The sequence below is a fragment of the Macrobrachium nipponense genome, chromosome 45, assembly GCF_015104395.2.
Source record: "Macrobrachium nipponense isolate FS-2020 chromosome 45, ASM1510439v2, whole genome shotgun sequence".
Taxonomy (NCBI): Eukaryota; Metazoa; Arthropoda; class Malacostraca; order Decapoda; family Palaemonidae; genus Macrobrachium; species Macrobrachium nipponense.
Window position 1 is genome coordinate 52030006 of NC_061105.1, and position 18362 is coordinate 52048367.

Genomic DNA, 18362 nt, shown 5'->3' on the forward strand with positions numbered 1-18362 from the left:
GGAGGGATGGGTACCTACGAAGCGTAGGGTACTATCTTTGTTAGTATCAATTTACGATCCGCTAGGTCTAGTCAGTCCTTTATTTGTTAGGGGAAAACTGTTTCTCCAACAACTTTGGGAACAAGAGATTGGATGGGATGACGTGTTATGTAAGGAAAAGGCTAAAGAAGCGCGAGAACTGCTAGTAGAATTGAAATCAGTCTGTGAGTTAACATTTCCGAGAGCGGCAGGAGTCAGAAGATCCGAACTCCATATATTCACCGATGCCAGTAGTAGGGCATACGGTGCTGTAGCATATGTCAGAGATGAAGAAAGTAATGTAAGATTACTCACCAGCAAAATGAGAATCACTCCGAAAGGGATGCTCAAAATCACCATCCCTAAATTAGAACTTTTAGCATTGCTGCTAGGTTGTAGGATAGCAAAAACAATTAAAGGGCTAATAGAGCCGCAAGAAATTAGTATCTGGTCAGATAGCAAAGTTGCCTTAGCATGGGTGGCATCACCGGATGCCAAGGACAACAAAAATATCTTTATATCTAACCGTGTGGCGGAAGTTGTTTTTCTCCGCCAGATTTGTGATTTCAGATTGAAGTATGTGCCCAGCAAACAGAATATTGCTGATGTCTTGTCAAGGGGCGCAACAATCCAGCAATTGCAGCAGAATCCTCTTTGGCGCCAAGGTCCAGAGTTCTTGGGAATCCCAGGAGAGCCTGTTCCCTTCAAAGAGGAAGATCTAACGAATATCAGAACCGTGGTAGCGGCGGTGCAGGAACTGAGGGAAGAAACAAGGTCTATTCCCCCAGGAGAGATATGGGAACTACTACTCAGGGAGGTTGAGTTCCGAATTTTGATTAGAGTAACCAAATTAGTGTTAAAGTTTTGCAAAAGGTGAAAAGGGATCCTTTTCGAGTTCTTGTCTTATTAGAACAAAAATTCTATTTACCTACTGTGTATGCATATTTGGAGGGTGAGGTCAGACCCCCTCGTGAGATATTGAATTTTGTGAGGCAATTAAGTCTAATAATAGTAGACAAATTGATTTGCACTAGGGGACGAGTGTCCCAAATTGAAGAGATGAAACATTTAATTCTTTTGCCTGCTAAGGGACACTTAGTCAGAGCATACTTAAAGTATTTGCATTGTTTGCACCTCCATTGTAACGTCAATACGCTAATGGCGATTTTTCGACAGAAATGCTGGACGCCGGGCCTGAGGTCAATTGCTAAGCAAGTTGTACGGAAGTGTCCAGAATGCGTGCTAGCATTCCAACCGCTGATGAGACAACCACCACCACCCCCCCTGCCGAAGGAAAGAATCACCTTGCAGAAGCCATTGGCCGCAGTTGGCGTGGACCACACCGCAGCCATACAAACTGAAACGCGGCCAGGCTATATCCTCCTCGTGATATGCATGGCCACCAGGGCCGTGTATTTAGATTTCTACCCCTCCTTGGATGCGGAGGAATTTGTTCTAGCTCTTCGAAGATTCAGCGCTACGCATGGAGCCCCGACCATAATCACTTCTGATAACCACCAAACGTTCAAGACGGCCAGCAACCTCCTTCAGGGACTTTATGAAGAGGATGAAGTCCAGCAGTTCCTGAGGAGGACTGGCGTAGAATGGCGATTCCAAACACCCCGTGTGCCGTGGAAAGGCGGTTTTTTCGAGCGTCTGATTGGTGTCAGAAAATGTGCATTGCAGATAGCCCTCGGGAGAAAGCATCTCCCGGAGGCCCACGTATTGACTCTAGTGAAAGAGGCGGAGGCGGTAGTGAATAATAGGCTGTTGATGTATAGCGGTGACAAGTGCGAGGACGAGGTCCTCACCCCCTCTCATTTAGTGCGAGGTCACTTAATCAATTTGATGGCACCTGTTTTGCCAGATGAAGACCTTAATGCTACCTTCACCTCCCGGAGGCTACAAGATCGATATCTTAAACTAACAGACACTTTGAAAGCCTTCCGAGAGAGGTGGAGGAAGGAGTACCTGAGTGCCCTAAGAGCCCGACACGATTGTCAGTCTGGGGAACCCACCAAGCTGCACCCCGGAGACATCGTGTTAGTAAAGCAAGAAAATAAAAAGCGGGCAACGTGGCCCCTTAGACGCGTCGTGGAGACGTACCCGGACGACGACAGTGTCGTGCGTTTGGCCAAGGTATTGTTCGAAGATGTTGAGTCCCTGCGTGCTGTCAGCCACTTGGTCCCCCTGGAAATTGCCCCCTCAGATGACGATGATGGCGTTGGAGACGAACGGCGTGACGATGTTGATGGTGCGACGGAGGAGATGGTGCGTGACGACGACTGCAACGAAGAGGTCCATGACGAGGGAGCGTACAGCCCAGCAGTAGGTGTTCCAGGAAATGTTGTGACGTCTGGGGACGACCAAGGGATGGCACTGGCTGCCACATCTGAACAACCAGCCACAAAGGTCTTGAGTGACAAAGACGCTGACGATATTAATAACGAATCGAGCGATACCAATACGGTAAGTGAGAGTGCTGAAGTGAATGATACTGAGGTATCGAGTGGTAGTGACGTTGACATTCAGTTAGGCAGACCAAGACGTTCTGCACGCCCTTTGAGAAAGGCTGCTGCTAAGCAGCGCGAGTTGATGAAGCACTTAATGGAAAGCGAATATATATAAGTTATGGCTAGAAACAGTGAAAGAAAACAGGAAGGTCCCGTATTCTGGTAGGCAGGGAGGGTGGACCCAAGTAAGTGTAGGTGAGTTGAATCCTCAGAGGATGGTAGTGCGTCGGGTTAGCGTAAGGTAGTGGGAGCCCCCTCTTGTGCAACAAGTCGAGCGTTGTGCAGAGGTAGCCCCCACCCTCAAAGTAGATTAAGAAAAATGTATATGAGTACTTGTAGAGAAGGGAAAGCGTTTTGAGGGCATGTGTCCCGTAAAAGAGTACATACTGAATCAGTTGTAATCTGTGTTTCCTTAATCGCAAACGGCCTGTCTATCTGATTAATGCTTGTTGATTATTGAAGGTGAGTAGCCTAGAATAACATGCGTGTTGCATGAAGATTATTGAAGATGTAGAGCTTAATATAGAAGTTTCTCTTGCATGTTGTATTGCATTTTGAGGCGAGTGCCCAAAGTCTATGCTTGTTGCATACAAAGTTGTCCATATATGACTGTTTCATTTTTCATGCCATTGATTGAGTGAAGCCAGAATGCCTTATGAGAGTATATTCATGTTTCCTTGATCTTAATTTTACATTTATACTTTTGATCTTATTGCAGGCCCATTGCCTATTGAGTTTCTGTGCTGATTCATGTCTACCTTATGTGTATGTGTACATTTATATATATATATATCTGCCATTGATGTTTTATTTGTATATGACATTGATCACCCCGGGTGTAATGTTGATGTATAATTTCTTTGACATGTCATGTTTTTTTGTGTACTCTGTTAGTCGTTGTGGAGCACTACGCAGCGAGTCTGACTGAGTAGTGTAGGAGTAGTTACTCCTCCCCCCTGAGCTCAGTCTTTCCTGAATTGTCCAACATTTTAACGCCCCATACTTTTGGTGTGGAGTATGTCGTGAATTTCGAACTGATCATTCGAAATCCCCGCCATTTAACTTCACAAGTGTTGCGTTAAATTGGGGCAAGACTGAGGGATCTCGCGGGCGATTCATTGAACAGAAAGCTGTCCAATACACGACAGTTTATGACGCAATTCCTAAATGCATGGCGGGGAAGGAGCGTGTCTCATAGAAAAGAAGACGTTATGAATTTTCGTTAATAAATATAATTCGATGATCACTAGTAAGAGATAAATTATCTATGTATAGATTTGGAGCCAAGGACTCCATAGTCATTAAAGAATTTGCAGATTACGGCCTTCAGCCAGAACTTTAAGTTAATTCATTGATCTTAAATAATAACGTAACAGTCATATTTCACATTCAAGAATAAAATAGATTTAGTAATATACGTAATGTCGAAATAATCGATGATTCCCTCCTGAATTACAAGGATTCTGTAGTTCACGCGGGAAAGCGTAAGTTTCCTTTGAAGAAGGGCGAAGTGACGCGTCATTCCTGCCCAGAACCTGATCCGTGTAAGTACCGTAAAAATTTGTGTGTCTCTCAATTCTTCGACTCCCAGCCGTCGCCATGCTAGGTCGAATTCCGTCTTAACAGTAAGTTAACTTTATCCACGTATATATGTGCCATCCCTGCGATGAGGGACTCTATTTATGCAGCAAAAGAAAGCTGCCAGTGCAAGAAAGTTATTTTTTTGTGACATTGAGTCAATGGGTCTCGTATTGTGCAGATTTTTCGTCCAGTTGTGGACTTAGTGCTTTGCAAGCACGTGACATCAAAGATCCTATGTGCTGCAACATACAAAGGCCATGAGAATTTTCAAGTATTTGTGTTAAATTGGTAAAAGCAGTACGAAACTGCGTGTACTGTGGAATTCTGCTAGGAACTTTAGTTTCGGTGTTCTGTTAATGTATTTAAATGTTTATTTTTCGTAATAAAACTGTAATGTTGACCAAATTTTATTGTATCTCACCCTAAGAGTCTTAGAGTGCGCGCCTCCTCAAGGCCTTGTCATCTGCCCAGAACATCCGGGCACGAATCATATAATAAAAGTCGAGAAAATTCCCGACAAATTCATTCATCATCCTCCTCTAATATCTTTACACTACTGTTGTAAGAGTGATTGGAACTGTGAAATTTTTTCGTTTTTGTTGTGAACGTCGAGTGCGTGGCAGTGTAGCCAGTCCCTTGTTTTGTTTATCTTTCGCTTTGAGTATGGTAGCGCTGCCCTGAATCTTTCGTCTGCATTTTGGTAACACTAAAAGACCATGTAAGGATCACGAATGCTTTCATGTGAGGAGGACGTCAACTGATCCATCCTTCATTTTGGTTATTTCACCAAGTTATTAATACAAATGATTACCAAGTTATTTGTCAAAAATTGCCATTTATTCCCCTTGAATAAAATTTCCTAGTTTTTTATGAGTACTTGTTTTGAAGTATTTCCCAGTTTCTATGAAAATACGTTGATATATGATTATTTTGCTCCAAAGAAGTAGTTTTTATTATATTAACTAATGCAATGACTTGGTATAAATTAGTACTTTGATATTCAAAGTAATAAACCACTTTTTTTGCAAATTTTGTCCATCTATATAAAATTAGATGACGTATCATTACAGTGTTGTCAAACTTCTTCCTGTGGAGACTATATATATTATTTTCTTATTGTAAGGGCACATGCCAGTAATTTATGCTTGCCTTCTGGATGAAATCCCCTTTTTCTGTATGTTGGGTTACGATTAGAACACTTGAAGTTTGTTTTTAAATTGATGTTTGTTATGTAACCCTGTAATTTTGTAGATGTTGTGAACAACTGTATTATGCAATATACTCCTCCCGAGTTTTCCTCTAGAGTGGAAAGGTGAAGCTCTCGGATTTTAGCAGCTGACTCCACGAAGGCAGGTAAAAGATGTTCTTGTAGAATCCAGCCACATCACCTCGTGAATTGTCGTCGCCATTGCAGTAACTTCTTCATAAGGATACTCTGGGATCCTGTTTTGCCATTTATGTTTCTTTTTTTATCGAAGTAACGTAATGTTTTGTTAATTTTTGCAGTAATGTGCTAGTTTTCTTGCTTCTTAACGTAACTTGGATAATTGTTGTGTTCTTTAAATAATAATTATATGTGTTAAACCTTTAAATGCGTCTTTGTGAACCCGTGTGGCATCACCCAAAAAAGAATTGGCGCAGGAAATACAATTGATTGTTTCTTAACTGCACTTTTTTTTTTAATAAAAATGCAATGTTTCTTGACTTTAAGTAAGTTAGTAAACTCCTCAGCACTGTAACTTGGTCTCATTCAAAGCTAGTGCAGGAGGGCTTAAGGTTGAATGAAATAGTACCGAATGTGACCCTAAAAATTTTTTAGTTTCACCACATTATTAATACAAATGATTATCTATCCCTTGCAAGGAATCTAGTCCAGGAATCTAATCCAGGGATCTAGTCCAGGAGTTCTGAAGACTAGGTAAATTAACTAAGTCCAGGAGACTAGGCCTAGGAGAAATATGGCATGATGTAATGAGTAATAAAGAAACAAGCTGAGTACCAGGAATTTTCTTCGATACCCCTAAAATGGAAATCAGCACTTCAATTGCCTCCAAGTGGGAAGACATCACCTGGCCACATCAGTAGTAAGACCCATAATTCCCAGGCAGCGTAAAGGTCATTAGTCTTCATACCCACTGTGTCAACTGTGACACAGTACCATTCTCCGACCCCTGTCTCCAGGCAAGAAGACTGACAACAGTGTATATGTATACTAATAGTATTCTTATTCTCGTATATCTTAATGTCATGGTGTGGGAAAAATTTGCCCACAACATTTGGTGGCAGCTGTGATGGATCTGTAGTCCAGTGCTATTGATCCATACCCACTGTGCCTATATGTTATGTAGGTCACTTATAATGTTTTGTCGTATTGTATGCATTTCTTTATACAATATTGTTAATTTTTATCTGAGTAAGGTCATGACTTGTTTACATTCATATTCATTATTTCTATAGTGACGGATTGTATGGTATTGCCTCTTAATGTAGTTTACATTTTATTATTTGATTATATATAAGTGCTTGAAATATTGTAACAATGGCGACTGATACTGATGAATCATACATTGATGTAATTCAATTAGAACAAGAAACACAACAAACATTACAGACAGTTAAGAGCTTCACTCAATCCTACCAGGACATTTGGTCTCAAGTGGGAGATTTATCAAATCAAATCAAGGACTTGGACCAGAAGTTGGTTGACATACAGGGGACAATACAACACTTAACACCCAAACATAATAACACTCAACCACCCATAATGTCTACACCACATACATCTCACATTCCAAGTGATGAAGAATGGTTGGTTACCATGAAAGAGCACTCTGAAAATATGCCTGATATAGTAACTGAAGGAGTTCGTACAAGAGGTGCTAGGAATATTGTGCCTCCCTCACGTCTCATTGAAGAGATATAGACTGTGTGATGATGTACAATACTGTAATTTTGTACGTTTTGTGTATTCTCTTTATACTTGGTTAGAGATTGATGAAAATATAATTTTTTTCTCTTCACAGTGGCCAGTAATGTGAAAATTTTATAGTTTTGAGGTAATGAACAAAGGAATAATGTAAAACATTTTGTACAAGAATTCACATAGTGCCCTGGTTGGGAATGCAATTGTGGTCTTATGGGTCTTGTCTTATAGGAAATTGTCAGAGTTTTGCTCTTGTAGTACTGGTTTGGTACATCTTAGAGGATAGAGTACACCACTTTCCAAACCCCTTTGAGATTCAAGTTTAGAGTCGTTTCTAGCCAAGAGCTTTGGTGAGTTTGATAATCATTAGGACGCCTCAATAGGAGTAAATTCTGTCTTCACATGTGGAGAACTTTTGTTGCAGAGTGATGTGACATCCTGTGTAAGTGGAGTCAATCTAATCCCAGTATTAGGCTAGACAAAGCTATTAGGAAAGCTGTATTGAACGCACACCTATAGGGTAGTGTCCCCATTTAGTACTCAAGTATATCCTTGTGTTATGTTGTTGCAAGAGCCCCTTTAGTCTCTAGTTGAGATCGTTGCTTGTTTCTACTGTACGAGACCTGTTTTTCCACAGTTGCAGACCCATCTAAGGAGCTGTTTGGTTCCATTAGGAAAAGTTGTCCTTGATATTAGAGTGGACATGAATCAATTCTTCCCCGAGGGAAAAGCTTTGTAATGGGAAAAATATTCCTTTAATTATTAGTGATTTATTTAGGAATTGATTCATCATCCTCCTCTAATATCTTTACACTACTGTTGTAAGAGTGATTGGAACTGTGAAATTGTTTCGTTTTTGTTGTAAACATCGAGTGTGTGGCAGTGCAGCCAGTCCCTTGTTTTGTTTATCTTTCACTTTGAGTATGGTAGTGCTGCCCTGAATCTTTCGTCTGCATTTTGGTAACACTAAAAGACCATGTAAGGATCACGAATGCTTTCATGTGAGGAGGACGTCAACTGGTCCATCCTTCATTTTGGTTATTTCACCAAGTTATTAATACAAATGATTGCCAAATTATTAATACAAATTATTATCTATCCCTTGCAAGGAATCTAGTCCAGGAATCTAATCCAGGGATCTAGTCCAGGAGTTCTGAAGACTAGGTAAATTAACTAAGTCCAGGAGACTAGGCCTAGGAGAAATTTGGCATGATGTAATGAGTAATAAAGAAACAAGCTGAGTACCAGGAATTTTCTTCGATACCCCTAAAATGGAAATCAGCACTTCAATTGCCTCCCAGTGGGAAGACATCACCTGGCCACATCAGTAGTAAGACCCATAATTCCCAGGCAGTGTAAAGGTCATTAGTCTTCATACCCACCGTGTCAACTATGACACAGTACCATTCTCCGACCCCTGTCTCCAGGCAAGAAGACTGACAACAGTGTATATGTATACTAATAGTATTCTTATTCTCGTATATCTTAATGTCATGGTGTGGGAAAAATTTGCCCGCGACAATCATATGACTTTGCAGTTTTGCTTTGTTTTTCTTAGGCATTTTGTTTACCACCTTCTCCCCCTATATTAGTAGTGAACTACTGAAGTGCCTTATTAACGATTGTTGTTTTTCTCTCTTATGAGCTGTGTTGACTCGAGTTGAAGGCTTGGTTGTAAGGGTGGTGATATGTGACAGTTAGTTGGAGTTCCACCTCACAGCCTGACGCTTTTCCACAGAATTTAAGGTCACTTCAACCGTCTTTATAAGGAGATTTGGATCACGGCTTATCTAATCCTTCGCTGCCCTGTGTGTGGTCGCTGGTGTTTAGTCACCCTCAGCATTCTCCAGCCACACCCCTTCCCTCATTTGTCGAAAGGATTCTGAATGAGTTGGCTGGTATCTACATAGAACGGTGCAGTTTGCGGCGTGCAAGATCCTTGACGCCCCGGATTCTCGGAGGCTACCACCCTCGGGGTCCCTGTGGTACTTTGGGTTGCCTACAGTAATTGCAGCTTGACCACGTTGACCCATTCTTCAGTGTCAGTGAGTTCTTGGAACTTGTGGAGACAAGTAGGGCGGCTATCTACAGGTATGAGATGTTTTTATAATTATTAAGATGGTCGTGTATTGCTGTGTTACCTGTAGATTTGCATTCCCCTGTTTGCAGTAGGTCTTCTGGACCTTATATAGCCTGATAAGATGTTCTGGCAAGCCTCCCATGATTATCCGTTATTTTGAAGTTGTAAGATTATTAGTTTTCCGTTTTTTTTAATTATTTATTAATTGAAAGTTTCTGGTTTATTATAGGTATTCTTGATAGTATATAGTATGCTAGATACTAAGTTAAGTTTTGAGTGGGATTTAGTTTGCATGTGTTAGGTAGGAATAATATTAAGTTTCCCCTGTCATTTTCTTTTGCTTCCTTCTTTCTAACTTAGTTTCTTAGGTTAGCTTTATCTGGCCAGTGATTTGGAAGGTACCTACCCAAAGTTATAATATTTAAAATTCCCTATTTCTTGGGTTAGGGTTTAGTTTAGTTGTAGGTGATCTATTAAAGATCTATTAAAGGTTGGTTTTCCCTTGATTTATATATTCAGCCGCTCTCGCCCCGAGAGAGCCGCTCGACCAGGCCTGCAGCCAGATCGCCACCACGGGTCAGCGAGCGGCTGCAGCCCCACCGGCACGCCGGTTCTGCCGGTGGGCGAGGGGGGAGTGTCAGGTGTCTGCCTCTCCTATCCCTTCAACTTCCTCGGGCTACACCGGGAAGAGCGAGGCAATCAGGAGTGATCACGAGGAGCACAATCCCGCCGCGATGGCCTACGAACCTGGCACGGTCCTAGGACTGACCAGATCGTACGCGCAAGCGGCAGGAGGAGACCATGAGGGGTCTGTTGTGGTTCCTCCTGTGGAAGGAGGAGGGTCTCGGGAGGCGTTCTCGCTGGACGGTCCGTCTCCGCAAGACGCAGTCACTCCTGAGATCCAGAGGTCATTCGCTGAGGTTATTGCGCTGATTCGTCAGCACAACGACCTCGGGGAAGGATCGCCGCTCCCACCTTCCGTTCTGGGGGCCCAAAAAGGAACCCAGGACGACGATAGGTCTGCTGCAATCAGCCTTGGCCGGCAGTGTGCTGAACCAGGTGGACGCTCTCGTCTCCAGACAGGAGGGTTCGCTTCGGTCCAGCAGGTCATCCAAGCTCCTTCCTCCACCTCCACCTCTACCATGACAGAGGCGCTTCTATGTGCCAACAGAGGACCCTCTGCTGCCCAAGCAGGTTAACCCAGATCTGACTAGGTTAACTCTGGGGGTGTCTCTTTAGCACCTGCTGTCAGAGAACCAGAGTCGCAGGCCAGGGACGTGGTGCTTCGGCAGGAAGTAGAAGCCATACTGAGCAAAGGAGCTGTGGAGATCGTATGGGATCAGTCACCTGGCTTCTACAGTTGACTTTTCCTGGTGGAGAAGTCCTCGGGGGGGGCTGGCGCCCGGTGATAGATCTCTCTCCCTTGAACCAATTCGTTTGCCAGACTCGGTTCACGATGGAAACGACACGCTCAGTGCTCGAGTCCATCAGGGAGAACGACTTCATGCTTTCTGTGGACCTGAATGATGCGTATTTCCAGATACCCATCCATCAGTCCTCCAGGAAGTACCTCTGTTTCATCCTCAACGGGACGGTGTACCAGTTCAGGGCACTTTGTTTAGGTTTCTCAGCTGCCCCACAGGTGTTCACGCGAGTGTTCACTCTGGTGTCGGCTTGGGCCCATTCAGTAGGGATACGTCTTCTGAGGTATCTCGGCAATTGGATGGTCCGGGTGAGCTCCCGCTCGCAGTTGCTACAGGACAGGGATTGACTCCTTGAGTTCTGCCTCTGCCACGATCTGGGGATCGTAGTGAATTTCGAGAAGTCAGATCTCGAGCCCAAGCAGAGGATGAAGTACCTGGGTATGCTGATCGATGCGGTAGCAGGGCGAGTCTTCCCCACAGACTCGCGGATCAGCAGGTTCAGGGAGGCAGCCAGACGGTTCCTGTCCCTACAGGAGCAGCCAGCTCAGCAGTGGCAGGTCGTGATCAGTCACCTGTCGTCTCTCGAGAAGTTAGTCCCTCATGGGCGTCTTCACCTGCGGTCTCTTCAGTGGAGACTAAAGGAGAGTTGGTCACAGGCAAGAGACCCACCTTACTTCCCCGTGTCTCTCACGGAGGAGGTGAGGCAGGACCTAGCCTGGTGGCTGGATGATGGGAACCTCGTAAGAGGAGTGCCTCTTCGCACTCCCCCCCTGGAGATGTTGCTGTTTTCAGACACGTCAACCGAGGGATGGGGCGCACACCTGGAGGAGTTGCTGGCTACGGGTGTGTGGGATCCTCACGACAAGCACCTTCACATCAACGTCCTGGAGCTCAAGGCAGTGTTTCTCGCTCTCCAAGAGTTCCAAGACCGTCTGATGGGACACTCAGTGGTGTTGATGAGCAACAACACCACGGTAGTGGCGTACGTTAACAAACAGGGGGGCCTAGTGTCCCTCCCATTGCATCAGTTGACATTGCAGGTGCACGAGTAGGCTGTGGCACACTCAGTAGAGCTGTCAGCCTGCTACATTCCAGGCAAGAGGAATGTAGTAGCAGACAAGCTCAGCCGTCAGGATCAGGTGATAGGAACCGAGTGGTCCCTTCACCCAGACGTGGTGGAAAGGCTCTTCAACCTGTGGGGGCGTCCAGTCGTAGATCTGTTTGCCACCCGGCACAACAGAAAACTCCAGGTTTTCTACTCAGTTGTGCCGGACCCATGGGCAGCTGCAGAGGATGCTCTTGAACACCCGTGGGACAACCTCTTCGTCTACGCCTTTCCCCCGTTCTGTCTGATTCACTGGCTCTGCTCGCCGAAGCACCGAGAGAGATTCCCCCTTGGCACAACCTCCTGTGCCAGCCACACGTGGAACGGTACCACTGGTCGGTTCTGTCCCTGTGTCTTCACGGCTGGCTGTTATCCACCATCTCCTGCGAGCGAGAGGCTTTTCTCACCAAGCAGCAACAGAGATGGCTAGGTACCTCAGACAGTCCTCTGCAGCTGTATACCAGGGAAAGTGGTCCGTCTTCTGTGGTTGGTGTCGTGGATGGGGTCTCTCTCCTCTCAGAGCCACTCTTCAGCAGGTAGCGGATTTCCTCGTTTTCCTTCGCCGAGAGAAGCTCCTCTCCTTCTCCACAGTTACAGGCTACAGAACCGCCTTGGCCCTGGTCTTTAAACTGCGGGGAGTGGATATCTCCTCTTCCTTCGAGATCTCCCTTCTTATGAAGAGCTTTGAGAGGTCTTGCTCACACAGGGAACTCATGCCCCCGGGGTGGGATGTGACTCTCGTCCTTAGGAGTTTGACTCAAAGACCCTTCGAGCCACTCCGAGAGTCGTCAGACAGGGATCTGACCCTCAAGACCCTCTTCCTGCTGGCCCTGGCATTGGCGAATAGAGTAGGGGAACTTCATGGCGAAGACTCGGAATCCTTCGGTCCCTGACGACCGGTTCGAGTCTTTCACGATCCCCTCCCTGAAGGACTTCACTTATAATGATGCGGATGAGATGCTGCTTTGTCCTGTGAGGGCGCTACGACGGTATCTGAAGAGAACTCGGCACCTCAGGCCTGAGTGTCGACGCCTCTTCGTTAGCACTGGGGTTACCAAGAAAGGGGTTTCCAAGAACACTCTTTCCTTCTGGCTGCGTGAGGTGATCAGGAGAGTAGTGACGACACCCATACCCTTCGTCCGAGAGCTCACAAAGTCAGAGGTATTGGTCCAACCCTTGCGTTCTGCAAGAACTTCTCCGTGGTGCAGGTTCTGAAGGAAGGGTTTGGGCCAACCAGACCACCTTTACTTCCTTCTACCTTCGGGATATTGCCCACAGGTCCTTGGACACCTTTTCCTTGGTACTCGTGGTGGCTGCTTAACAAGTTGTGTAGCTTACCCAGCAACCGAGCGGACAGAACAGCATCGCATCCTTGTCTGACTGCATGAATGGACGAGTGAAAGAGAGTGTGACTGGCTTCTCTTACTCCTTCTTTGTTCCCCCTCTACCTGTGGGCAGAGGGCTGCGGTCGTCACTACGCTGGACAGGAAGCAGATGCAGGTAAGCTACACAACTGAGCTCCATCCTATCCCTTTCAGTAGGAATAGGAGCAGTTATCCACCACTCCCCTACAAGGGGGGGAGTGGAGGCCAACAAGAGACAAACCCATGACTTCATATTGGCTCTTGAAGTAGTAACTAGTTCTTGTTTGCTATTTATAAGAGGTACGCTGACCTCCCTCTTATAAATTTGGTCCAGAGGTCTGACCACTGATCCTGCGGTGCACACCCCGATCAGCTGGGCAGAGGCTAGGATCCCTCCCTCTGCTCTTACGACCAGGGAGGGAACCAAGGTCGGACGAACACCAGTCTGTCCATAAGACTCAGATTCCACCCACCAATAAGTGAGTCTTCCTATTGTTAAAGGACCGATGGTTTGTATACGTATCTGAAGAAATCACAATTTGTCGAAAATTGTATTTTTCCTAACTATACAAACCTGAGGTCCTTTACACATAGTCCCACCTCATGCCACCCCTCACTCTATTTCCTGGCCCTAAAGCAAAGTGAAGCTTCACCTCCCAGTTGGCCGGGACACCCGACTACCTGACAAGCAGTTAACTATCGAACTTCCTTGTTCAAAGCTTGCAACCAGTTCCAGCTGCCACTGATTACATTCCTATTGTTAATGGACCTCAGGCTTTTATAGTTAGGAAAAATACAATTTTCGACAAATTGTGATATTAATATGATGTGGTATTGTATTTTATCTTTTTTTTTTATTAGTAAGTACCAATTGATCTTCAAGAGTTTTTTTTTTAAGTGCCAATTGATCATTAAGAATATTTGTGTTCAGTTGTAATGTCAAGTTGCTATTTTTGGCACTTCATTATGCCTTTTCTTATTTAGTTGAAGGAACACCAGATGGTATTGGTTATTTTGTCATTTTGTAATTGCAGTTCATAATTGACCCTGACTAATGATCATGCTGTCATGAAGAAGAGGTGTACTTTAACTTTCACATATTAATGTCCATTTTTCTCACCCATGACAAATTCATTTTTTGTGGTGTTTTTCATATAGTCATGAACATTCTGTACATTACATTTTGAGGTTTGGGTGATAATCAATGATTATTGTTTTTAGAAGACTTATCAAGTGTTTAAAAGAATGATCAAGGTATATGCAATATTTTGTGTGAGATTTCAAGATATCTCTTTTGAGATGCAGGAGATTTCATTGACTCCTCTCCACTGAAAGGTGCCTTTGTTTCGTAATCACTTTTGTTTATTCACAAACCCATTACTACTAGCGCTTTCACTTACACTTATTCGTGTAAAGACAGTTAACAGGTTTCCATATAGATAACTTCTGACTTCACCTTCTCAAACTCATTTGTATTTGAATAATGCCCTTACATAAATTGTTATCTATATATTTATTGATTTGGTAATTTACATTTATTCTTTTTTCTGCATTTCCTATTAGTACCTTCTGTTGCATCTTTCAAATGAATATATCATATTCTTTTGGAGCTTGAATTTCCAATCAGTGGCCCCTTTTGTTTCATGTGTATTGGGTTCTTTTGAATGATAATAATAATTCTCTCTCTCTCTCTCTCTCTCTCTCCAGAACAAACCTGATAGCTTACGAATGGTCTTCATTGTTGTTTTCAGCTAGAGAGGCCAAGTTTTGTTGTTCATGTTGTCCACTTGTTCATGGTACAAAACATTTTGTCCATTTCTTCTTCACGGTTTTTGTGAAACCGTTTCGTCCATTTTGTAGAGATTTTTATGTTTATTCCTTTATCCCCTACAATGATCTAACTATTCCTTTATTCCCTGCAATGATATAGCCGTTTATCGGACTACCAAAAAGTGTGAGTGTTACGTTCCTTTCTTCCATTTTCCATTCTTATTTTATCACTAGTACTTGTATTTTGCTTGACTTTTCCCCAGTGAACAGTCATGGCTAGTTCATATTATTCAATCATTTCATGTCCTTTCATCTGTGTAATCTATTCTCAACCCTGAGTGAAATTATATTGTACTTAGCCATGTTTTGCAGTCTTTGGGACTCTTAGTTTAGGAACCAGTTCCTTTATCTTTGCTCTCTTTGTCCTCACCAGTCCTGCTTGAGGTCAAAAGCATACCTCGGTCTGAGATGAAAATGACAATAATATGTACTGTATTAATTTGTAAGTCATTTATAAAGTTACTTACTCATTGTAAGTTCAACATTTTGTTGTCAGATTGAGAGGTTACCGGAAAGGGTCATTCCTCCTCTTCTGAAAGCTTGGGATTTTTCTCTGCAATTTTCTGTGCACTGCAATTGAATGTTTGTTGATATTTAATCATGCAACTGCAGTACAGTACTAGTAATAGGTTGTCAGTTTTTGGTACCAATTGTTGATATATTTGTGTTTGTTACTTTGTCTAACCTGTGAATCTTTTGATTTCCATTGTCATTATTGTTTATGGTTGTTTTTGTAATCTTTGATTTAGTCTCTAATATGGTTCACCTGTGGTCTATTTGACATATAGTAACCTACCTGATTGCACATCCCTCCACTCCTATTAAAGTTTTCTTTCATATTCTTTTTCTAGCGATAGAAGATTATCCTATTGTAAAGACTGAAGGTTTGCTAGCTATGAAAAATACAAATTGGTTAAAAATTTGTCATTTTTAAGGCTTTTGTCTAGAAGCTCCTCAATTTCTTCAAAAAGAAATTGGTGTTTTCTCTTTGGAGAGTATCTGTTGTCATAACTAGTAATGTTGACAGTTACAAAACTCCATTTTCACCCATTCACTTCAGGTTTTCGTTTCTATTTGTTGTCCATTATAATCTTAATATCACTCCAACACCTTGTTTCTTCTTCTTCTTCTTCTTCCAAAGACAAAGTGGACAGTCATCACTGAAGTCTGTTTTACTTTCTGGTCTTGTCTGGTAAAAACTTTCACCTGCAGTTTCCAGTACATATCCTAAATTTGTTTCTTCAGGTGTCTAGAACAGCTATACTTCAATTTCTGAATCTGCTTTACCCTTGTTCAGTTCCTTTGGTGGTTCAGAAGGTAACTGGCCCATTTGTTGATGGGAATCTAGTTTATAACATCAACTTGTTTAACAGATTATGAAGAGAGACTTATGATTTTTTAGATTTCTTCCTGTATGCTGTTGGGGAAAAGGTTTCTTTTCTCACGTGATGGCATCTCGGTGGTTGATTTTGGCTTTTGATCAAATATCTGTCTTTAAAAACTACCATTTAGTTAAAATGTATAATTTAAGATGCATAGCTCCAGTTCTGAGTTACCAGCCAAGAATTCTCAAGCATGCACAGAAACTTGGTCTTTCTGTCAGAACACATTAAAGGCCTTCCTGAAATAAGGTTTTACAGCCTTTTGTGTATTAATCCTTTTTCTCTTATATTTCCACCTTTTCTCTTGCTAAACTTACAAAGAGGTAGTCTTAATATTTCATTTCTTTGCAGTGCTTGTTCTAGAATATCTCCCTTTTACGGTTTTTAATTTCCAAGTTTTCTTTTGTATTACAAACCTGCTACTTTTTACTGCCCTATTTTGCTGGTCAGAGCAGAGGAAGCAAATGTATAACAATCACAATCTTTGCTAATGTTTTTAGTGTGTTGTTGTCTAAACTATGTTTTTTGTATAGTTCTTTTGCTGAATATTCTCTCTTTATATATTCTTGTAAGTATTTCACAGTGGTGGTGGATTTACTGAACAATTTCTTTGAATAGCTCGAAAATTTCGACTTATTATTCAAGGTTGTCGTTATGTCATGAGGACTTTGTGTTGTGGATGCTTTTGAACCTCGTTACTATATTCTCATCACAGCATTGTCATCTCTCGGCTGGAAGTCCTTTCTTTGCATGAAACACACATATTTTGTGAGCGCCTCAGCGGCTGGTTGGTATGGTATTAGCGTCCCACCTCGGTGGTCGCGGATTCGATTCTCGACCATTCCATTGAGGAGTGAGAGATGTGTATTTCTGGTGATAGAAGATTACTCTCGACGTGGTTCGGAAGTCACGCAAAGCCGTTGGTCCCATTGCTGAATAACCACTGGTTCCATGCAACGTAAAAGCACCATACAAACAAACAAACAAACACGTATTTTGTGAAATTTGTTCTTGTAGAACACACGTGTTCCTGTTGGTATTGCATCGCTGTAACAGATGTGTTTATAGTTAAAGTTTAACTTATGTGGGTCTTGGAGAGATTTGTTGATGGTTGGTGGCGTAAATGATCTCCTACAGTCTTCGGGCTAAGATGAAATGACATTTTTCATCTTTGTAAGATATTTAATTGTTAACATCATCAAATGAAGAACAGTTTGAAATGTGCTTAGGGCCTCACAGTGTCATGGTTATCTGTGAAGTTGGTAAATTTGACTTTCTTTGCTTGCTGTCCTTTTTTAAATTTGGAATTGGGTCTTGCGTTCCAGTGATCTTTATGTATGTGTGTGTGTGTGTTTCAGAAGATTGCACTACACTTCCTATCATATGAATAGTATTCAGTTGATCTCCTTAATGCCTATATGGGACCTCAGACTTTTGTAGAAATTCTGAACCTCTTTTAAACATCTTCAGTATTCCTAGTGCTGTCCTTCAGGGCTGTGTTTTTGTGTCTTGTGGTTGTTTGAATGTGATAAACATATTACCCCATTTGAAGGGCACAGACATGCATTCGAGGTCATTATCAAACTGCACAGGACCAAAATTTTTTTTTTATTAATGTCGTGAGCAAGGTCAAAATGGCAGTAACATTGATGCTGATTTGCAATATCATTACTTTTGTTTGTTAATTTATTGTTTTTTTTTTTCTTTTCGCAATTAGACATTTCTGTCCAAGGCAGGTTTCTTTACATGCCATTGCCTTTACAAACTTTTTTTTTCAACAAACGGTTTGTTTTGAACGAGACTGATTCCCTTGCTAGTTCTCTCTGTCATTCTGAGACAATATGGAAGCTGGACCCCTCAGATCTGTCATTTCAGACATTGGCAGTCGCTCATGAATTGTGACTCGTTCCCTCTGCTTGTGCCGTGAACATCTCTTGTTGACCAGTAATTGTATGTTTTCTCTGCATGCAAAGACCAGCATCAAGGCATCCTTGAAAAGTGGTGGACACAGTCTCTCTCTCTCTCATCATCACTCTCTTCGCCACCACCTCCATTACCATCATAATCATCACTCTCATCATCAGAATCACCATTATCGTCATCACCACCGACATTACCATCATCATCACTCTCATCACCACC

The 18362-nt window shown here is 42.7% G+C and overlaps 1 protein-coding gene across 1 annotated transcript; it reads left to right on the plus strand.

Moving 5' to 3' along the window:
- Positions 1–897: 897 nt before the first annotated feature.
- Positions 898–4302, plus strand: LOC135214515 (uncharacterized). Its single transcript, XM_064248890.1, has 2 exons — positions 898–2993; positions 3040–4302. Exon 1 carries the CDS (start codon positions 1078–1080, stop codon positions 2644–2646), a length of 1569 nt encoding a protein of 522 aa, XP_064104960.1. The 5' UTR covers positions 898–1077; the 3' UTR covers positions 2647–2993; positions 3040–4302.
- The last annotated feature ends 14060 nt before the right edge of the window (positions 4303–18362 follow it).

Excerpts from the sequence above, each read along its gene's own strand:
- LOC135214515 (XM_064248890.1), top strand. The coding sequence starts at position 1,078 with ATGAAACATTTAATTCTTTTGCCTGCTAAGGGACACTTAGTCAGAGCA.